The sequence below is a fragment of the Osmerus mordax genome, chromosome 9, assembly GCF_038355195.1.
Source record: "Osmerus mordax isolate fOsmMor3 chromosome 9, fOsmMor3.pri, whole genome shotgun sequence".
In the NCBI taxonomy this organism is placed as follows: Eukaryota; Metazoa; Chordata; class Actinopteri; order Osmeriformes; family Osmeridae; genus Osmerus; species Osmerus mordax.
The window spans coordinates 11487359-11511508 of NC_090058.1; the positions used below are offsets into that span (position 1 = coordinate 11487359).

The 24150-nt window shown below is 42.1% G+C and overlaps 1 protein-coding gene across 1 annotated transcript in view; it reads left to right on the forward strand.

The window, feature by feature from the left end:
* Positions 1–24150, forward strand: part of alk (ALK receptor tyrosine kinase) — a 52103-nt gene that overhangs the window by 4429 nt on the left and 23524 nt on the right. Inside the window, exons 2-7 of the mRNA XM_067243378.1 lie at positions 7690–7821; positions 10808–10942; positions 11261–11352; positions 12867–13039; positions 14338–14429; positions 21552–21671. Coding sequence (XP_067099479.1) covers positions 7690–7821; positions 10808–10942; positions 11261–11352; positions 12867–13039; positions 14338–14429; positions 21552–21671 — 744 coding nt within the window. The remainder of the gene's footprint in view (positions 1–7689; positions 7822–10807; positions 10943–11260; positions 11353–12866; positions 13040–14337; positions 14430–21551; positions 21672–24150) is intronic.

Below are 24150 nucleotides of genomic sequence, written 5' to 3' on the forward strand. Positions count from 1 at the left end.
ACTTTCGGTTCCCTGGCCCATTTCCCTAACCATTACGCCATGCTAGCATGAGTCCCTAATGGGGCGTTACTGCAAGTCTATAGTCAGTGATTAGGTACACAGTGGCGTGAGGGTGTCGCTGGGCCCATCAATCATTCCACACTCCAGAGTGCCTGGATGTGAAATGAGTTTGGAGAGAGGGCTGGTGGAGTGGACAGAGAAGCAGTTATATTGGGATGGATGGAAGCAACTGCGGTTAAGAAATCCTGACATAAAGTGCATTGTTGACACAGGTAGGGGCATATTTTTGGCCACGAAGGTGTGATTTGCCTTACTTTGTTGCCGACTGTATGTTAGTCTGCCTTGGCTGAACTTGTGGAGGTACAATACATCAGCCACTGGATTAGAATGGACACTCACAGACCTCTCTACACTCACAGACCTCCGTCTACACTCACAGACCTGCGTCTACACTCACAGACCTGCGTCTACACTCACAGACCTCTGTCTACACTCACAGACCTCTGTCTAAACTCACAGACCTCTGTCTACACTCACAGACCTCTGTCTACACTCACAGACCTGCGTCTACACTCACAGACCTCTGTCTACACTCACAGACCTCTGTCTAAACTCACAGACCTCCGTCTACACTCACAGACCTGCGTCTACACTCACAGACCTGCGTCTACACTCACAGACCTCCGTCTACACTCACAGACCTCTGTCTACAATGATTATTTACTACACGGCCACAATTTGTTTTTGTTTATTATTTCACAAGCAGATATTGACTTTCTAAGAGTGTTCATCCGCCAAATAATGGATTGCGACACTTTATGAGATCAAGTGAAGTATAAAATTGTAACTAGGGGTGACAGGCATGGCATTTGTAGAATCTAGTGACTGGAATGTCAGGAATGTATCACTATTCTCCGTCATGGGCCCTGTGAATGCTCCTGTAGGTCCATTGGCTATATCCCCACACTTATAAATCAGTAAAATAGAGATACTGATCATCAGCTTCACTGGGTAATGTTTTTAAACATCTACAAATTTCTGTTGCTTTACAACATTCTTTATTGGTCTCACGTCTAAAGTGTTATGTTCTCTCTGTTTAGTCCAAGGACTAGATTGAGAGAGAAAAACTGAAAAACTGGAAGCACGAATCAGCCCTGGCCATAGTAAGCACAACGATTGTAACCGTAAGTCTGAAACACTCCCCCAGTATATTACGGCTTCCCTTAGCTTCGTTTTCTGATATCTCTTCGATTTTGGCTCTTAGGCGTTCATCCAAACAGCCCAATAAAACAATTGCCTTCTTTTACCAGTACAAACAAGTTTCCCATTTGAAGGGATGCAAGCAGTCGTTTTATTTGATGATACTGAGGAAATCTTAAATGGCCTTGGGCAGAGATGGGGAGAGCACAAGTGAGCATTCATACTAGACGGCGAAGCCAAATAGAGCAGATGTGTAGTTTAACACAGTGTTGGGGAGAGGTGTGATTTATGAATTAAATGGAGCGTCGATAGAGGGAAAACTGACTCCAAGCCTTAACCTTGAGCTCAGTGTTTTTTCAATGAGGTACCACAGGTACTAAGGTACTACATCTGAAACTGTTTCTTTGCATCTACGTTATAATATTGTAGGCTTTACTTATATTCATCACCACTTTTTAGACTAATTGGACACATTACGGTAATAGAAAATGTTGATGTAAGTCTTGCATGTTTGGTTTTTAAGTATACAAGGTATGGTACGGAAATGTCATGATATCTATGCGTTCATTTGTTTATAGTTCCATTTTATATTAATCACAATATGCTGTAAATTCTAAATAAATGCTAAATCAAGGATTTAGTATATTCCCATTCCCACTTAAAATAGTGTTACTGCTCCTAGTGAGGTGTAAGTCCTTTTCTTACCCAATTGTTCATAAAGTTTTATACAGTCAGACACAAGGATACGAGCACATCATGTCAATGTTGTTATCTTAAATTAATATAGAAATCCATTACTTTCCAAATATAATCGTTACAATAATTTGATCCATCCGCGAGTCAGGTGGCTGAGTGGTGAGGGAATCGGGCTAGTAATCCGAAGGTTGCCAGTTCGATGCCTGGTCAAGCCAACTGACGTTTTGTCCTTGGGCAAGGCACTTCACCCTACTTGCCTCAGGGGAATGTCCCTGTACTTACTGTAAGTCGCTCTGGATAAGAGCGTCTGCTAAATGACTAAATGTAAATGTAAATTTTGTAAGGCATGTGCTTCCATCACCTCCAGCACGTGATTTTTATTTATTTTTATAACAACCCATTTTTTTTGTGGGAAATCTTGCTGTGCGTCTGATGATTTCATTTGAAACAAAGCTCCCCCGCAACCCAACCAAAGAAGAAGCTACATCAAGGAAGTGGGTTGGGCAGAGGAATCAAAGCAACTCTTTGTAGCGCAAAGGAATTTACAAAACCACACAGCCCGCCCTTCACACTTCCACCACTCTGGGACCACTTTGATGTTGAGCCATTCCGAACAATTTGGTAGCTACCATCTCCCATCTTTATCCTCTTACTACTGTCATCCACACTCAACATTACAGAACAAGGATTGTGTTCAGCCTCTCAAGTCTGTATATGCACACACACACTTACAAACACGCTTACACACACACACATTATGAAGTAAGTTTGAAATATTTACTGCCCAGTGCCCAGTAGGCAGTCATCAGCTACAGCAGGATGTTTTAGGCAATAACACTTTCTAAGGTGAGAAAAGTCTGGTTGCTCACAGAGCCCCTGCCCTTGGTATGGTCCCATATCGTTAGATGTGCTTTATATTTCTGTCAACGTGTACACTGTCCAGGGTATGAAACCAGTCATGCGTTATGCATGTGAGCATTATGTTTATTTTAGGAACATGACATATGGTGGACACGATGAGAATGAAAAAGTGTGGGCAAAACTGAGATAACGGAAGTCTTTTGAGCATACTAATGATCAATTTACACTGTTGAACCACAAGTTATTCAATGGTGCAAATGACCCTTCTTTACTTGATATATTTTTTTTTTCACACAATTAATTGCTATAATATTCAGCAACGCCTCATTTCATACAATGTAGAACAGTGTTGCAGAAAAGAGAATTTTTTTTTCCATAACACACCAATCTTGCGCCAGCACCGCCCTCTCCAACGGAAGAGCCTGACAGAGACTGATAGTGATTGGGCGCAACTCTGACCAATCGAGCGTGGCTCAGCACAGTTAATTGAATTCTTGAGCGAACGCCTCCTGTCCTGTTGAGTGTCCTGAGGGAACCAAGGCAGCATCCATTTCAGGGATCTTGCTGTCAGTAAATCTCTGTGCATATCTCCCCATTCGGCCGCAACCTTGCTTGCCAGATAGCGCCTCACACCCTTGTGACCCTGTGAGATGACCCCTTTCCACCACCCCCACATTCTCTATGTGGAATAGTCCTGTCCCGTATGATGGAAGCTGAAGACAAACCAGGTGCAAGCAATCAGAATGGAGACACATGCTGTGGGTAACACAAAGATCCATCTTATTGCAGATTCATCTGCAATAAGACGGATGGAGGATGAATGGTTCAGTGGCAAAAAATCTACATACCGTACATGTACAATATATAATCTACATACGTCTCTATATAAGTGATCCTTCAATATTATTACAGTCATAATATAGAATGATGGTTATTTCAGAAAAGATACTTGGTTGATGTGTCCAAACTTTTGACTGGTACTGTAGGTGATAGATATCTCACTGGCGGGTCACTTATTCTTAGGCCAATTCTGAAAAATTTGATGAGAATTAGAGTGATTGGGGAATCTATCAGCAAATACTTCATCCGCTACATTTACAGAGATTTCAGGCTCAGTTCATCTGGAACAAGGTTGACGGAAGTTGATACCTTTATATACAGTTTGGGAATATTATTTATGTACAGTAAACACATCCATTGATTTCCTTAGACTTCAACTCTTACAATCTCATGACACTCAGGTGACTATTGTGCTAGACAACAGAAAACATTACTCATGAGGTTCGGACATGATTTCTATGGCCTCAGACAGTTTGCAGTGTCAACCTGAACTGCAACAAAGAGTGATCGGTTGCTCTGTCTGTATTCAAATCAACGAGTAGGAAGTACAGTTGTATTTAAATTATCTCATGATGTTTAATTAATGGGTTTCTAGTTCTGTTATGAACATCGTTTTATGGTATTATTGTGCAGTGAGGAGGAGCGATAATGGAATCTCCGGAAGGAAAATAAAATAAGACAAGAGGAAAAGGTTCCAGATCATTGGGGTTGAAGCACATTGTGTTCCCACAACAAGTACATCAAGTAATCTGAGCATCTGAACTGAACACACTCATTGTTGTTCTATCGCTGTATTTGTATAAAACCATATTTAGTTTGATGCATTGGTAAGCACACTATAATGATTCCAGTAGCAAGCTTTTAGGCTTATGTTTTGGGGGAAAAGGGATTTGTGTTTAGTCTGAAAGGGAAACAATGTCTGAGTGGAAACAGGAATCACAATTGGCTTGAATTACCACTGTGTAGTATTTTGACTCATCCCAAAGAACAATAACTGCTGTGTGCTCACACTAACGCAATACTAACTGCCTCCGCTGCGTGTCGGACGGTTCACACCTATGCATCGTCTAATGGAAACCTCGTCGGGCATTAACCCTTATTTGAAAGTGTTTTGTATAAAAGTAATAAATAAATGCTGCTTAACCAATACATTTACACACACTCAAGCAATGCATCATGAGGTTAAATCAATGCTACAGCAACCTCTTACCATCCCCTCTTAGCCTGTGTGCCAGCCAAACTTAGCCCGCCCACAAAAAAATTGGGTCGGGAAGTTGGGTCTCGGGTTGCTCGGTTGGGGGAAAACTATGTCCAAACGAGCTGTTCGGACCAATCAAATTGTCAGGACGGGCTTTATACGATGATGGACAGATGATCAACATTAACGTAAAATCAACCACGTCACCAAAGAGCGCTTGGGTTGAATTTGTTTTCAAAAAATAACATACTACGTTGCTCTGATTGGTTGTAGGTCTATCCAATTTTTTTTACGGGTTCGGTTGAAACACGCCCCATACTCACAGCCCAACGGAGCGATATCAGACTCATATTCTGACTAGAATTATGAGTATGACAACGTCAGGCTAATCCCCTCTATCATCCATCACAACAATCCTTTACAATTATGTTGGCCTGTCCTAGAGGCCATTGTAGCTATTACAGTAATTTAGGCAGAATTAGTAACAAGTATACTTGCCAGGGGTGGCCATTTGACCATTTTTCAGGAAGGCTTCTCAGCCACAGCACTCTGGACCTTGTCCCCTCTCTTTCTCCTGACGTAACATACATCATACCCGGTAAAACCAAACTTTGCCTGGCCACCGTGGATAACAAAACTCTACTCCATCCATTAACACTTTTGTTTTCCACACAATAACCAGTCTTAATCTCTGCAAAACAGTACAAAGACAACGCACTTAGCATGACCTGTCACGCAAAATGTTAGAGATGTATTTTGACTCTATTCTATTAAACAAGGCTGGGAAATGGGGAGCATTGATCACCATGGTGATGGTGTCTTGATCTAATGCGTTTTACTCTAGGAAGCTTGTTCTAATCCTGTCAGTCATTTAATGGATCTGGTGACTGTGAATGTATGAAAAATGAATGCATCTACAAAAGATTGATGAAACAATGATGTTAGTACTCAACATGCAGAGAGTCCCTGTTTACATTTTTCACTATATTATGTAAAGTGTGGTGGAAAGATGTGCAGGCCAACTGTGACTATACAAATATAAAAAAATAACATCATAAATGCTTCTGGCACAAGTCACTCATATGCACTGTGCTGACAAATGGCATACAGTAGGCCTTGGCCTACTTGTTGGTGTGAAAATTAAACTCCCTTTAGCGTTAGCATTTCTAGTGGGAAGTATGGGGCCTATTTATACTATTTATACTACATATTTATACTGCAGATGGAACTTTGCAGTGCACATATAGCCCACCATATTTCCTGAATACATCCCATCTAATGAGTGCTGTAAATTTGCTATAGATTTCCATTCACAGTACAATGTTCATCATCTGGGTAGTTTTGAATGCAATGGCTATAATCTCCCATACTTTCCTCTAGCGAATCAGCTAATGATTAGCAGTTTAGCTAAAGTCCAAGAATTATTTGCATCCTACACTCTCACGATGTGGAAAAACAAGCTACATGTTTAAACCCTTGGAGTGTACTGTACATTTATTTATACTTTGTTGTATAGGCTATAATAGATACAAGGATAAAATGATTGATACATTATAGGCTTCATGAAACATTGTGAGTGGGGGTGACCTGATTCAATTCTGGCCAGGGCCTTTTACTGCATCTCTCTCTCTCTCTCTCTCTCTCTCTCTCTCTCTCTCTCTCTCTCTCTCTCTCTCTCTCTCTCTCTGTGCCATTCTTGTCACTCTCTCACTATCTTTGTCAAATAAAGAAAGGCCTAAATAATATATCTTAAATAAAATAAAAACATTATGGATGCTGTTGTTGCTCAACATTAATTCAGTCAGGCAGAAGGTAGTTATTTATGACATAATGTTTTATTGAGCAATGCGATACATATCTTGTTTAGACAGTGATTCTACTCAGGCTGGACTCCAGAAGGAATCGGATGGGCGGGTATTTGGTTTCCACTAGGGGGCATTTTTTACATAGAAACTCTTCTATCTAACGAGCTCAAAACACTACAGAATCAAACTCCCAAAACCAATAACTCAACAGACAAGCCGCCTAATACAAATCAAGTGCAAACAACAGGACACGTACTTCTCAGAGGTAGCATCAACTTTTTCTCTGTTTTTGTCTTAGGAAATTGGAAAAATATGATCTCCATCTGTTTGGACTAGATTTTGTTCTCTTTATCACAATCAGTTTGAATGACAAACTCGCAGCACGTGTAATTCATATATTTTTTATTACATCCCCGGTCTTCTGCGATTTGCATAGATATTCACATTTCCCTTGGTACATCTCAATGCTCCTCCGAGCCGATGATATCAGGTGACATCATGAGTTTTATCACCAATCCGATCCCACTGTGCCACCTGAATCTAGGCCATTGTTTGCCACTTCATGTTCCTTGTACAACTATCATGTTATGTGCCATATGCAAAACCAGGCCAATTATGTCGTCGTGGCTCAGTTGATTTATGATGAGTTGGAGTAGGCGGGACACGATTAGAGATTATTCTTGTGTTATCCTTTGTCAGGGGCTGTTTTGAAAAATATGGACAACTCCTACCATTTATATTGAGATACCAATGTGATACTGTCTATTTAAATACTCTGCTTGGACATCATATTTGGTGCTCTCTTGTGGTAAGCATTTGGTTATCATATGTATAATGAAATGGGATGATTTGATGGCTCTGATTAATATTATTAGTCATGTCTCAAATTTTTTATAACAGGCCATAGTTTTGAATTAGGTTGTAGGCTCGTGATCGAAATTCATTGTTTTTTTAGGTGAATGGATCACCATGAGATTTGTGATTTCAGTCGACGCAGTCCTCTTTAAGTGTCGATCTCTCTTTCTTTTTCTCTCTTTCTCTTTCTTTCTTTCTCTCTCTCTATATCTCTCACCCTCTCCCTCTCTGCAGATTCCTCCCCAACTGCGACCATTGCGCTGCAGGGCCAGTACCAATGCCACCAGGGAAAGGAGATCCCCCTGGGCCGACTGTGCGACTTCAGGACGGACTGCCCACATGGCGATGATGAGGGGGACGCGTGCCGTGAGTACACCTCCCCACTGAATTCCAAACTCAAGCTTGGGGCTGGAGCCCCCCCAAGTGTAGTTCCTCAAAAAAGCAGGCAAACATCAAATAGGTCAACCGTAGTTCCTCCTTAATGAAGCAGTTGTACAGTCGCCCAGTCGTGCATGACATCATGCCGCCTGAACTTTCTTTACAGAGCCACTCTGGAAGCACCACGGAGCACATCCCAAATCCCACGCCACAATGCTTGGCTAACATTTCTCACCCTTGACAAACTCCTGTGGTTGTTATTTTTCTCTCTCTATTGCACTGCTTTCTGTGTTTCTCTCTCTCTCTGTGTCAGTGCACATATATTTTGTAGAGGCTGCAGGAAACAAAAGATGAATTGTATTACACATCTTATTTTGCAACCCTTAGGTCTGTCTGTGTTCCTGTATGTGTGCCTGTCTGTGTGCCTGTCTGTGCCTGTCTGTGTGCCTGTCTCTCCGTCTGTCTGCCTGTCTGTCTGCCTGTCTGTGTTCCTGTCTGTGTGCTTGTCTGTGTGCCTGTCTGTCTGTCATTCTGACATTTCTGTCTGCCAGCTCACATTGCTATTTAAATTCATTCTCGTTATACCTGTAATTCAGTTTCTCCTACTGTGGGATACTTATTAACATTATGGCTGCTCTATTGTGTTTCTACTGTTGGTGTGTTAACCACAGGGTCCAAGCGAGTAGCTAACAAGAGGGTGAAAATCCCAGCATAATTACTTTTTGCGGGAAAAGCTATCAATGCTAATTGGCCCCCCCTGTAACCCAGGAGAATATCCGCCAGTGGTAAATGTAAAGGCGCAGGTACCTAAGAGAAAACAATGACATGGCAGTAATTCTGATCAGGATTTATAACCACTTCAACATGATAGAACACAAATTAAGTATATACAGGATCACCTGGGGTTGCTTGGTCTTTTGTTGCACATACTGTGCAAACTGTAACTTTGATTAAAGTTCTAAAGTTGATCTAAAGCATAGGATAAGAAAGTAATCTTGTTGAAATATGAAATTCCAAAACCCTGTAAAGCTTTTTCCCCCTGATAAAGATAGACTCCATATGAATTGCCTATGATACAGTATCACATCAATATACAAAAAATGTTGGATTATTAACTCTGTTAAATATTGTCGAGTTGGATTCAATGCTTTCACTGTTAGTTATCTGTCACATGACTTGTATTTTCATGACACTTCTGAGGGAAACATTAAAACATGCAATGTCCCTTTCTTCTACTGAACATTCATTTCATCATCGATTGGATGATGATGAGGGGCTCCTCCTCAATCTGTAATCTTAGTTTTAGCAGGAATGGATTACCTTTATCCCTTTCAATCACACGTACCATTAATCCATGTTCCTAACATTCCTCCACACTCTCTTTACCTACCTCTCTCTCTCCTTCTCTCCTTCACCTCATCCCACTGTCACTTTTCAAGTCGCTCCAACCTATGCTTGTTATGCTCGTTCAATAGTGTCCCAGCCACCCCTACCCTGGGGCGTTCAGACCCCCTTCCTCCTCAAACACATCGCTTACCCTCGGTACTACCCCATTCTGTATGATCCCGACACGATTCATCTGTCTCTCAAATCTATTCAGGTACCATGTGAGCCTTGTTAAGCATAAAGGAACACTATGAACTAAACAACTGAATAAACAAGAATCTAGTTCAGCGTGTGTCAATCAAAAGTCTGACACTAAGTGGGGGGATGGGTTTTCCACATCCCTCGATTCCTCGTTTTCCATCACCCTCAATACCCCCAAGTTGAGTGTATTAGTGTAAAGCCTCTGAGATTAATCAACACTCCTTTTATACTCCTTACAGCGGGGCTAATGATTGTCAGGATTGCCCCCCCCCCTTTCAATCTCTACCACACACAAACATATAATACACACATGCACCCACATGTAATCACACACAGTACAGCACTCAATGGTGCCAATTTAAAGTCTAGAAAGGCCACATGGATCAATAGAAAGCCATGGTACACATCAAATACCATTTGAGACCATTTACGCTGATTGTCAGGGAGAGAGAACAAGAAAATATGCATCCTTCTCCGAGCTGCACACAGTCCCGCAGCAGCACAAGGCTACAATAATGTGCCCCTAGTGTTGTTTTGAGCTTTCTTAGTGCCCTTTTTGGGTTGCACTGGACACACAAAGATGTCTTGGTCAAGATGTATAGGTAGGATGCAGCTTTAACTCAGTTAGAGTCCCCATCCACAGCTGTGTACCTCACTCTTTTCTCAATTTCTCGTCTCATGTTCCCTCTTTCTTGCTCTTTAGTCTCCTGACTCTTTCTCAGTCATTTCAGGCCAAGGGTTTCCCTTTTTCTTCATCTCTCTGAAGAATGAAGCCGGACAAAAACATAGCTGCTTCCATATCGCCCTCTCTGCCTCACTCTCTGTCATTCCTTTCTTCATTCACCTGTATCCTATTGGATACAGAATTTCTCTCCCTTTTCCGCTGTCCATTAAATAGTTTGCTTATTCCTCCCGTCATCTGACCGTTCTTTTGCTAATGGCTCTCTGCTCATCATGTCATCTTCTTTCATTGCCCCCCTCTATGTTCAGGGGAGTCAGGTGGCTAAGTGGTTAGGGAATCGGGCTAGTAATCTGAAGGTTGCCAGTTTGATTCCCGGCCGTGCAAAATGACATTGTGTCCTTGGGCAAGGCACTTCACCCTACTTGCCTCGGGGGAATGTCCATGTTCTTACTGTAAGTCGCTCTGGATAAGAGCTTCTGCTAAAATGACTAAATGTAAATGTTTAGGTCCCCTGCTCACTACCCTTGTATCTCTATGCCGCACTCCCTCCCTTCCTCCCTTCCTTCCTCTCTTCCTTTTAGGCTGTCACCTGTTAAGGTTCTGCTAATGTCTGTTTTTCTCCTCTTCTCTTACGCCAAATGCATGCTTTGTACGTTGGCATCAATCTTTGTCTCTAACTTGTCTTCTTTCTCGGCCAATTCTCAGGTCAATTTCTCAATGGCAGCCACTGCTCTTTCGAAGACGGCGAGTGTGGCTGGCAGGCGGTGACAGCCATAGGTCCCTACTGGAGACGGCTCCGAAACCTGCCCAAGGCAGCCAGGCCCAGTTGTACATCATCAGGTGGCCCATTCAGTAGATTGGGACTTTTCTGAGGACTTTTTTACATATGTGATAAATCCATCTTACCATCATATGATGTAAATGTAATCGATATACATTAGAGTTAGCTTCCAAAAGTGTGATTGTGCAAGCCAATGGCAAAAAGGGTAGTACCTCTTGACTTATTGCTCTATTAAGGATTGATGAGATTCCATCCGGCCAAACTAGCATGACCATGGACAGCATTTTCAGTTTACATGTTGTGTAAATCTAAGAATGGACATCATAGAATTTGAGTCTGTAACTGAACAGTGGTATATGGGCTTGTCCTTGAAACAGGTGCTACGTTTAGTGTAGATGGAGGGCAGCAGGGTGTGGCGTTGCTGCGAAGCCCCCTTTTCCCCCCTCCCCTCAGGAACTCCCCATGTAAGGTGAGAGCATTTAAAACCCATGCAGGCATAAGTATGTACCACAAATGTGTGCATCCACTCACAAACATGTATACACATATACACACACACAAACACACGTATCAAAGTCATGCCTGCACAAAGGTAACACACTTTCAAAAGCATGCTAAGAAGTAGATGCGGACACAAACGCTCATATAAGCTCTGACTGTTGTGATCAAGATCCAGGAGTTTGTTTGGAGCAAAGCTTTGAGGATAATAAAGCCCTATTACACAAATAGAACATGTCGTATTTTCAGTAAAGGGAAATAATGATGGTCTAGACACACTGCATTGGAAGAACGAGTATTGTAACATTGGGTGTACTAAAGAGATTAGGTTTACAGTCTTAAAAAAAAAAAAAAAACTTTGAAACCAAATTATTTCACAAACTGCCTTTTGATTTATGATCACACTTCTATAATCTCATCAAATAGATGTATTTATTTGTTTAATTTGCTTACACTCTACACAACTATGAACACAATATAAACTTTAACCTTGCAAGAACTGGTTAAGGTCTCACTCTGGTTTAACTCCAAAATGGAGCAAAGCTTACAAAACAAAGTTTTCAACTCCCCCTCTCACAGATTATATCTCCAGAAGCAAGAGAACATGGTAGGCTGGCGTCTGTCAAACCAATATTGACAATATGACTGACATATTAATTAATAATTCAAGGTTCTCTAGTCGAGTATCTATGTATGTGGGCTTCATGTGAATTTAGTAAAAACTAGGATGTTAGCAGCAATCATTTGATTTGTAAGCTATGGCTAAAGGGCAAGTTTGACAGTGTTGCCTCTACATATCACTTGGCATTGTGCCCTCCGACCAAGCTGTTCAACTGGCACTTCTGAAAGAAAAAAAGCAGGTCTTAGCCAGAGGTGGGGAATGAGAGAAAGAGTGTCAGAGAAAAAGAGAGAGACAAGGAGAGGGGGGAAAGGTGAGGACCGCTGTCACTGACTGACAAGCTGAAATAGGAGTCTAAGCAGAGACCCCTTTTAGGTTTAAACTCCAACTTGAAAAGCTTTGCTCTGGGCACTGCTGTAGTCCAGAAGTCTATACCCGGCGGTGTCCTGGCATGGGTCCAAAGATTAACCATGATTCCAGATTAGCACTCCTCCTAACAGCAACCCTGAGTTGTCCAATCAAGCTAATCTGCCTCAGGACAGAATCACAGAGTGTATTGGCTTGGGTGTTAGCAGCAGGTCCTGCTCTGTTGGATGTTATTCTTAGCATTCACTGTGGAACATTTTAGCTCTGCAAGCTGCCATAATGTGAACATATTTAAAGTCAGTGTTAAATTAGTGTTAATTATAATTTGAAGTTTCACAGTTTTGTTCATGTAAGTAATAACAAGAGGCATCTGCCATTGGGTGTGTATTGCTTACCATACTGTACTTATGGTAATAATCTATTTGCTTGATCAAATCAAGTTGAAATCAAGTTTTATCATTTAAAAAATACTTGTAAATTGTGTGTGATATCCCCAACAGGTGCAGTTCTCAATGTGTTTTGGAGGGCCCCCAAAAGGGGCGCTGTCTCTTTGGCTTGTAGAAAACAGCACAGGTCCAGAGGAGCAGCGCAGGCTGTGGCCATTGTTCAGCGAGCCCAAAATGGAAAGAGGCTGGAGACTCGTCACTGTCCCTCTCTATGGACTTACAGACTGGTAAATGACTCGCCAAATCCCATGTTTACTAACTGACAGGCTGTCAATTACACCCAATCTTGACCTTGTTCTGATAAGATCCTGCAACAAGGGCAGGCTGATGCTTAAGGCCACTTTTCTGTTTTTGTAGGCTGCTTCACAGCAAAATAAAATTGGGAGAGAGCTCATTTGAATTTAAATGTGCTCCTTCAGAAAAACACTTGAATACTCAGGTCCAGAGACTGGTTATGGACATGCAACTTTGTTTGGGCAAAGGGAGTTGCAGATATAAACCATTCAAGTATATTGTATATTCCATTTCAAACTAACTCAGAGCATTCTACACTGCACTCTTAATGAATCCCATAGGGGTTTAGGCCATGTTCTATACTTAAAAAATATATAAAATGGCCTTTTCTTGTTTCTTGAGGAAGGGTAGAAAATCAATCCACTCCTCTTTTACCTAGCAATAAGTCATGGCAGTTGATTTTTCTGTGTTGCCAGATCAAAAAGTAAAGAAAAAATGGAAAAGGATATCTTGTTTCATCTCTGTTTGCCTGATTGAGCTGCCTGCTTTATTGTTGAAGCCTTGATAATCCGGCTCCCCTGAGAGCGATTCCATTTTTATTCCCAGGTTTATGGAGTCGGCCCTTCTCCTCACGCTAATTAAAAAGCCACTTCCTTTATGCCTATGATTGACTTGTAATGAAAAGTCTAACCTCAAAGTCTAACCTTCGTCAGGCCTCGGAAATGTAGGCCAAGTCAGAGGGGAAGGGAGCTTCGTGGATAAAGAGGGAACCCAGAGGTGCATTCCGTTAAAGGATGTTGCTTCTTCTCACTTGTCCTCATTCACTGTACTGAATTGTTGAGATTTGAACTAGGAGGAGCCATGTGTGCTGGTGAGACTAATAACAGCGTTTGTATGGATATACTGTACACGCTGTCTCTTCTATTTAAGTACTCTAAGTCATTTTAGATAATGGATCTTCTTGCGTGACATACGTCTGTATTTACTATACTGTATGTCGGCTAGAGCTTGTTATTCTTAGTGGTCACTATTTGTAAAATGCCTGTACACCCTGTTGTCCACTCTGGAAAACGCAGGTCTTGAACGGTTGAGAAATATGAATAGAGTTAAATAAATTGTAACTGTAAATGTGTCAACTAGGTCTTGACACAGACAGCCTTACAACTACTACTGTTATATATCATGTACAGAATATCTCCTCAGTGACAGTGTCAGTGTGATAACAATACTGGTCCGTAGTTAGATGGAGATGGTCAGATGGTCATGGACATTATGTTCTGTCTATCCACAGGTTTTGGCTCCAGTTAAGCATTGATGGGCCAGGTCAAGGATCATCGATCTCTGTGGACAACATTTCTTTCAGTATGGACTGTTTTCTAGCCTGTAAGTATTGCATCAACACTCCCACCAACAATGCACTCGACCTCACTTGAGGTTGCTATAAATATTGTAAAACGTTTTTGATTATGTATCATTTCTAGGGGCTTTATTTTTCCTTGTAGGCTTTGTGTGTATTTTTCAGTTCACCATGGATTTGTTGCCATGGTATTGAATATCAAACCAAGCAAAATGGTTTTATGCAAGGAAAGTCTACATCATTATCAGAGTTTTCTGTTATAATGATATGTACATGTGTCTTCCCCACAAACACTGTACAGTTTCTTGTTGTAAAACATGAAATTTGAGATGGTAAATGATAAATGGTGGTCTAACATCTGTTGTTGACTAAGACATGATAATGGCAGAGGTGCAGCATTGCTCCCTCTCTGATGTAGCAGCTTGGTCTGTGTGATTGGAATAGCGATGCCTCGAGAGCCCTGTAACCATTGTTTCTCAAGGATGGACAGGAGTTTTAGTCATTAAAGCAAATTGCTGGGATTGAGCAGACTCAAACCATTTACTGGTGGAACCAAAATGCTCTTTGAAAGCCAAGTCCTTAAGTACAACTGATTTTCTTTCCCCATTTTCGTCCCTCATTTGATTCAACACTCTGTGAGATTAGCGGTGGGTGAAATATTAAACTGGTCTCTGATGCAGCAAAGATCAGACTTGGATGATCATTCGATGGTGTAGGATTATTACTTTTGTTTTAATGCAGACATGGACCTACAGTTCATTTCCCACTCACAATAGAGTATGTTAACATGCCTTCATTCAAATTTCATTCATGCATCTTAAGCTAAGATGCATGAATGAAATTCTCTACCAACTTAAACATATTTTACAAGCTGGGATGTTTCAAGTAATGCACCTTCTATAATGTCAGTGGTAGAAATGACTCCACAGGCAGTTTTCTCTCACCGTAAATCGCTATAATATGGTTCCAGCCAACTACAAAATTTATAAAAGCCGCTCATACAGGCTCTGACACAATCATCCTGTGGCAACACAGATATCTTTTTTACAAAATGATGTGATTTTCGGGGAAATATTAGTGCTCCAATTTGTATTTCATGTCCCCCGGAGCACTGCATCAATATAGAAGTGTGGTGCAGTCTATCCTGGACATTCCCTCCAGATAGCATGTCTTTTTAATCTGTCTAGCTATTCATTACAAAACCTATACTTGATGCATTCACATTTGACTGGATATCAATCAGGCAGAGGGTTAGCAGGGGAATGCTAATGGGAGCACTCGGTAACACTTTCAAGAGTGATCAGCATGTGTGATTTGCATGATGGACCCCTCAACATTATGATGCGACCCATAAGATGTTTAGGTGGGGCAACATAGCCTACCCCAAGGACATTACATAGCGTATCATGCCCCCCCACCCCGCTTTATCATCGTAAATGTCTTTCCCCTTGTCCAACTGCTCCATTCTGCTTGTTGTACTGTTCAAAGAGGGGCTGGTCTTTTTGTACTGGGTCCATGACACTCACATCGTCTTCTACTGGAGCTGTGCTCTTTGAGATGACTGGCTGTGTAAATGCTGTCCCTCCTTTTACTCTCAGCCAGTATTGTGAGAGCATGAAATCATGTGGGTGACTTTATAGGATCTTAGTGAGCTTTTTCTCTTCCTGACCAACCTATTCAGGGAACTGCGATGCGAGTGATGCCACAAACAGCCAGGTTTTATGGCAGTACAGCACCAGCTGCCACAGGCCTCTGTAGAGCCCCCCGATAAAACACTCAGATCATAGCTCCACTGTAGCCACTGCATAACATGACTTGATCATCGGTGCAATGTCTCTCGGATGGATAGGTAGTGCCAAAGATGCCATTTGGAGGGGAATAATTGGATTCGGCAGGTTGAAAGGCAATATAAAAGCCGATTGTTCCAAAGAGCACAACCAAAAGTGTTTTATTTGTATTTGTTTTGATACATGCCACCCTTTCACCTCTGTAAAATCCACTGTGTATGTATGTTATGCAGATAATGACTGGAGTTGGGTCATCAAAAGTTTGCTGGTTCGACCCTTATTTTCAACTTGAATGAATTGAGCTCCCAATTCATCAAGTCCCTTGAGACTAAGCCCTCCCTGGTGCATAGTAACTGTGTCAAAGTATTCATGACTGGATGTTAGCTTGCTCACAGCATGATCGGCATCTTCTCATGCAACAGAGTTTAGATTTAACTAAATACAATGGAATCTTTGTGTACCTAACCTGTACACATTCAAGCTTCCAGATACAAAGAAGGACTAGATTGGGACTTACAACTGTTTGAATGCAGACAGATTTTTCACATTTAAATTGCGGGCCATTTGCAGCACGGTACCTTTCGTTACATTGAAGTACGGTATGTTATGGTACGGTACGTAGGTCTGCTGTAATGATTTAAAATATATATTTTCCTTTTACCTGCAATTTGGTTATTGTCTGCGTTGTAACAGTTTGAAACAATGGTAGCCAGTTTGAGAATTCCGATTATTAGATAAGTGTGTGCTCTAAAATCCAAACTGGTCAAACATTTAGCAAGAATCAGTATATTAAATAAAACACTTGATGCGATGTTAGAGTTTTGTACACACACGTGTTTGCATGATGAGTGAGGGGTTGTTAGGCCAAGAGGGTTGTGATAGGGAGTCAGGTGGCTGAGCGGTGAGGGAGTCGGACTAGTAATCCGAAGGTTGCCAGTTCGATTCCCGGTCATGCCAACTGACGTTGTGTCCTTGGGCAAGGCACTTCACCCTACTTGCCTCGGGGGGAATGTCCCTGTACTTACTGTAAGTCGCTCTGGATAAGAGCGTCTGCTAAATGACTAAATGTAAATAGGGACTCAGAGTGTTGGGAAACAAGCCAAAGCCCAAGCAGCCTCTGGTGGGTGTGATCCAGGTCGACCGGCCACTAACTAACACTGACAACAGAGCTGGCCATTGTCCTAGACTTCTGCTCCCTCTACTCCAGAGTAAGCCAACTGAGATCCTCACTTGCTGCTGTGGAATACCAATGTCTCTGTCCAAGTTCACCTTTCCTAATGCCCCTGTGCAAGGATTCAGTGAGTTTGTTTGTGTTGAAAGTCAGTACTTTTTTCTGTGAATGTTGCACTGATTGGCAAAAGTTGCATAGAACTGGATGTACTGGTGTTGGGCCAAGTGAATATAATACTATATGACTGTTAATATTATGCAAATACTATTATATTATAATTTTTACATTGTATATTATATTTTATAAAAGATATAAGATATCTATCCATCTAGCTGTACAAATCTACGATATGATGGTTCAACATCAGGGGCGGAGCTAGACTCTGACCACAGAGTGGGTATTCTCAATGGGCTCTTCTGGTCAGGTCATTTTAAAATCCAAAACTTTTAACTGTGCATAGGCCTACATGAGAATTGTCAGTAAAAACTTTGATTAATTAACATGTAGATGCAATTCATCCATCCATCCATCAACTTCCGCTTATCTGGGACCGGGTTGCGGAGGCAGCAGGCTATGCAGGGTATTCCATACTTTCCCTCTCCCCAGCAGTGCATTCCAGTTCCTCCTGGGGGATCCCAAGGCATTCCCAGGCCAGATGAGATGCTGTATATAATTCCTCCGGCGAGTTCTGGGTCCTCCTCCCAGTTGGATGTGCCCGGAAAACTTCCCGGAGGAAGGCACCCAAGAGGCATCCTCGTCAGATGCCTAAACCACCTCAACCTTTCGATGCGAAGGAGCAGTCTCTTTTCTGAGCTCCCTCCACATGTCTGAGCTCCTCACCCTGTCTCGAAGCCTGAACCCAGCTACCCTACGGAGGAATCTCATTTCGGCTGCTTGTATCCACAACCTCGCTCTTTCGGTCAGTCCCCGAAGCTCTTGACCTTAGGCAAGGGTGGTAACGTAAATCGACTGGTAATCGAAAGCTTCGTCTTTCGGCTCTGCTCCCTCTTCACCACAACGGTCCGGAGTCATCACAATAGTCTGAGTATTTCGCATAAATTATTAAAAGTTGCTCGGGCGGGCCACTACTGAGCATGGGGCCTGGGGCGGTTTGCCCCTGCGGTAGCTCCTCTACTATTCAACTTCAGTATTCACTTGTAGGTACTGATTCATGCAGTACCTGCAAATAAATTATTCCTTTGACACTCTTTTCATACATTACATATAAAAGCACCTACAACAAAATCATATCAATGAATACAAACTTCCTTCTGTAAATCTTAATTTTGGCAGAGACACTATATCAAGGATCTCAAGTTGGGGGGAGGTTTATCATATTTTTGGGAAGAGTTTGAGGCTAGAGGATGATGTATAGATTTTGCCGATATATTCTGTGGCCTGACCTTTGCCTCAGTTAAAAGTTAAAACTTATTATTATTATTATTTTTAAAGGTACAATAGGTAAGAAGGGAGTCAGGTGGCTGAGCGGTTAGGGAAACGGGCTAGTAATCAGAAGGTTGCCAGTTCGATTCCCGGCTGTGACAAATGACGTTGTGTCCTTGGGCAAGGCACTTCACCCTACTTGCCTCTGGGAGAATGTCCCTGTACTTACTGTAAGTCGCTCTGGATAAGAGCGTCTGCTAAATGACTAAATGTAAATGTAAGAAAAAAGAAAGGTTTTGTCCCCAAAAAAGTTTACTCTTGCCCACTCATGCATGCCCACATTTTAAGTAAAACAATAACTCACTCTTGCTTGACTCAGGGTCCAAATCATGCTCCAGCAATTGCTTTTTACAAGTCTTTTCCCAAAAGGCATTGAGAACACTTTCAAAAGTTATCTTTGCACTATTAAGCTGGCAGTAAGTCAGCTAGACAGACAAAATGGATGCCACAACTCGAGGCTTGATTCTTGCCGTGGTACATTTCTCAGGTCTAAAAGAGCTTGAAGCTTTACACCGTTCATAGTCCTAGAAATCCACTGCCATTTTGTAATGGACGGCAACACTTCAGCCTTGGGGATGGGGGAGGGAGAGTGTGTGTTTTTAGGAAGATGATTAAATAGACGAAGATGAAAGGTATCCTTTTTGTCAGCGTCGCCGTCCCACAATCACTTTGGAATGAGGCACGAGGGGGAACTGGATGATCTGTCTCTTCAGAGAGCTGGCAAGCGACACAAGGCAGGCCATCATGTCGCCTGTCATCATAATTAAGAAACATGTAGTCTGCTCACAACTTGATTTTTAGGATACGCAATTCCTGAGAACAGGCTCCATTGCTCTTCGGAATGAATAGTTAAGGTATCTGGAGAAATAGACGTTATATGAAATAGTTCTGTATTGTATTTTCAAAAGACTTTGGATGCATGTAGTGGCACTGTGAATTTTCATTTGGTCTCTCTACTTTAGCCTTCTCAAATATATAGAATGTCTCAAAACAAAACAATTTGTAATCTGTAGTTCACTGTGAAATCATTAAATTGAATTGTTACTTCTTGAGCTATGCTAAATTGTTTCCGTTATCACATTTGATATTATGCACAGTGTGGAATTTGGAGGTTTTGATGACATTAGACGGAATATGATCACATCGTCAATTCATACAGCTGCCTTTATGCATATCTGCTAAATGTTTACAAGATGCAGAGAGGCTGACTATTAGTGACACAATGTTTTAATATTTATTTGAATATGCTTTATTTGAATATGGCGACAGAAAACCTTGTTCTACCATATTTCTATGATGGAATCACTGACAGAGTCATGCCCTATCAACCAATCACTGTGGGCATAGTTAGTAATCTTTTTGACATCATCCATATCAACAAGGTCAACCTTTCTCTTAGCTTAAGATTTCTCCCCATTCTTTAGTAAAAGTTGGTCTCAGCAGCTTTGTGAATTGGCTTTAGGAGAAAACTCTTAGCTAAGAACTTTAACTGCAATTTGGAAGCACTCTTTAGTGGTAAGAAAACGTGTTTTAGCACTAAAACACTTTGTGAAATACTCTTAGAGCACTAGGACTGACATGCCCATTATTTGAACGTTTCTCCTAAATCAGCAAGTTAGGAGCTACTATTAGCCTTACATCGTTTTGTGAATATGGCCTCTGATGCCTTTTGAGTTATTCTAAACCTGAAACCAGTAAAACAGTGTTTTGAAGACCAAATCAGCATTTTGCTTCAATCCAGGGTTTCCAGTGTGACTTTCCAGGTTCTTCCACAAGCCATAATCAGCTGTAGTGATTATGACGGTTTCAACGTTGCTCTGGCCAGACTTATCACTGTTGATTGCCTAACACTGGCCAATCAGAGGGTGTGATTTATTTTTCAACCAAGAAGGAGGACAACCAGTCCTGGACAGCATATACGTTGAACCCATGTTCTACACTTTGTCCTCAAATGTGAACTGTTGTGATGACTGGCATAAGAAATAAAATCAAACTAATAAACCAATTCTTTGAATTAGTAGTAAATACTTTGGGGATGGAAGGTAATGTTTTGGTATGCAGAATATATTTTACTCTATAAAGCTCATGTGAAAACCATCAATTCACTCATGCTCTGAAAATAATTGTGCTGTTGGATGGTGTTTAATGACTTCTTCTTCATCTTCTTTAATTTATTTGTTCCTTCCAGACTTTGTTTCATAAATCAAAGTGTGCTTGCAAATGCTTCTAAAGGGCTCTTAAACAACTGTGTAATAGTTCCTTATCATCATAGACATACTCTTCTAAATCATATTGCACAACCTGTGCCAAGCTTCCTACAATCCAGTTCAGTAATACCCAATCAACCGTCCTTTTACCTGGGAGATTTAATTTGGAGTTGGAAGTTGATAGTGAAAAGATCAAGGGACTTGCAAGCTTATGATCTTAGACCTCGGGGTAGGGTGAGGTGATTTGTCCAAAGGCGTGATTGGGCTGAGCTATGGCCTAAAAGCCCCAGATCCAATGTGCTTACCTACCTAGGGATGGGGAAGTAGTGGAGGTGGTGGATTTTCCTTCATCTAACTCAATCGGTCTTGAGGAAAGAGTGCCCCCAACTGGGCGACTATAATGCTTCATCAGAAGGGGTTGATGCAAACCTTCAATAAGCTCATCCCAGATAACCTTCAACTGGATGAAAGAGCTGAGGGAAAAACTGAATGTCTCTGAATGTCTCTGAATGTCTCCGTTTTCTCTTTTTTTTCCCTCAGCAAATGGTGAATTTCCACCGACTGTAACCAGCAGCACCACATTACAACACAAACCAACCAATCAGAACATCAAGACGACCACCCCATCCAATAGAAATTCACATCTCCCAAAAGACGACTGTAAGTTGAATCCGACCTTGTCTGTGTCAATAATTGATTGCCATTGGTTTGCTAAAAAATGACTTTTGTCTGTGTTCTTCTTGAGTATATCTCTCTTTCCTGCTCTTTCACAGTGTGTACACACTCACTCACACGATCTTACCTATCTCTTACATATTCTCACACATACCGTACACTCAAAGCATACCCACACACACAAACACAGGTCTCTGTCTCTCTTACCCACAAAAATACACATTCACCCCAGTGGATGCTCTCCCATCCATACTTTATAGGCATACACATGCACCCCAAGGCACACTGTACACCGACACATTCATGTTTCACACTTCGTCCACACGCTTTGAGAAACGTGCTAGTGTAGCCTCCACTAACAAAGTCAGTGTGCCCCCTACTGGTGATTTCCATCCACCGAAGGCTGATCTGATTCTGAAGTAAATGAAGCAGCACAGGTAGTTTTGAAGTCTTAAACACTTCAATTTGTCTCGAGAGAATGTCACTGAAGCCAGTTTCACAGAGTTGAAATTTTCCACCTTAGGCTCCCTGATCTTAGAGCTGCGGTGGAAACCGAGGAGGATAGCTCTGAGTCTGTGCTCTGTGATCAAATCACAAGCTTGGACTGTCTAAATATAAAATCACAGTGTCTCTTATTCATGGTTGGGTGTATGCTAGTGTGAATTGGCATACCTTTGTGAAGTAACTATCTTTTTGCCTTAAGAAATACTAACACCCATCACCTTTATTTCAGGGTCCAATTTATCTAAACTCAAATACATCTTTGAATACAAATGTGAAATTTGTGCACAATGTTACAGCTATAAGTGTAGAAAACAACCAAATAGTCATAAACAACATCTGTTTCGTTTTTTAAAAATCTTGAGCGTCCCCCAAAGATAAGCTATAAACCTATGAATGCCAATGAGCCTATTTGATAACGAAGTACTACGGAGGTAGTGGTTATATATATATATATATGTATATATATATATATACTTTACTTTGTGCAAACATAATTTTTGGTGCCGATATTAGGGATTTGAAGGCATTAAAGGACACACCAGGTAGGCGCAAGCAAACACTAAACATAGTTGAAAATGTTTCAATTGCGATGCGCAGATAAATTATATATTTCCAAGACGCATCTTTTCAACCATCAACCAGTGTTCCGGCACTCTGAATTGCTGAGTAATTCCATCAGTATGTTATTTACTCTCCGACCTGCCAGCCAGCGGCATTCATGACACTCGTCCTCTATTATGGCAAAGCAAATCCATTTAGAAAGACGTGGGGTGTGCCTTTCAATTGTGACTTGTTAGCCACAACTCCTTCATTTTGAGATGTAATCTTACCGTTGTTTTCATCCCCACACTGGGCCTGAGTTGTCTTTGTGACAGAGACTGGATTTTTAACTACATTTTTAGATTTTTAGATCAACCCAGGAATTCCAGCGTTTTCCAGAACACCATGACAACTCAAGCGAAATCAAACTCAGTGTAACCCACAAGGGGTCCCTCTTTATTTCAAAAACAGCCACTTTTGTAGATATGGTATAGATGAAAAACAGGTCTAGAAAGAAGTTCCCTTATGGATATTTCTCTCCCAGCTATCTCTTTTCTTTGCCGATTTGTCTCCCCCTGCCATTTTTAAAACCCACAGTTACTTCATAAACAAAGCTTCACTACACACAAAGTGAAATGAAACGGAACCTTCTGAGGAAAAGTCCACAGTAGTTGAAGTTTGCTCTGCGTCGTCCCATCCACCCCCACCACTACCCTCACCCTCACCACTACCCTCACCCCCACCACTACCACCACCCTCACCACTACCCTCACCCCCACCACTACCACCACCCTCACCACTAACCCTCACCCTCACCACTACCCTCACCCCCACCACTACCACCACCCCCACCACTACCCTCACCCCCACCACTACCCTCACCCCCACCACTAACCCTCACCCCCACCACTACCACCACCCTCACCACTAACCCTCACCCCCATCACTACCCTCACCCCCATCACTACCCTCACCCCCACCACTACCCTCACCCCCACCACTAACCCTCACCCCCACCACTACCACCACCCTCACCACTACCCTCACCCTCACCACTACCCTCACCCCCACCACTACCCTCACCCCCACCACTACCCTCACCCCCAACACTACCCTCACCCCCACCACTACCCTCACCCCCACCACTACCACCACCCTCACCCCCACCACTACCCTCACCCCCACCACTACCACCACCCCCACCACTACCACCACCCCCACCACTACCCTCACCCTCACCACTACCCTCACTTCCACCCCCACCACCAGCCTTAACCTCACCCCTAACACTACCACCACCCTCACCACTAACCCTCACCCCCACCACTACCCTCACCCTCACTTCCACCCCCACCACCAGCCTTACCCTCACCACTACCCTCATCACCACCTCACCACTGCACCCCTGGCTCCTGTGTCA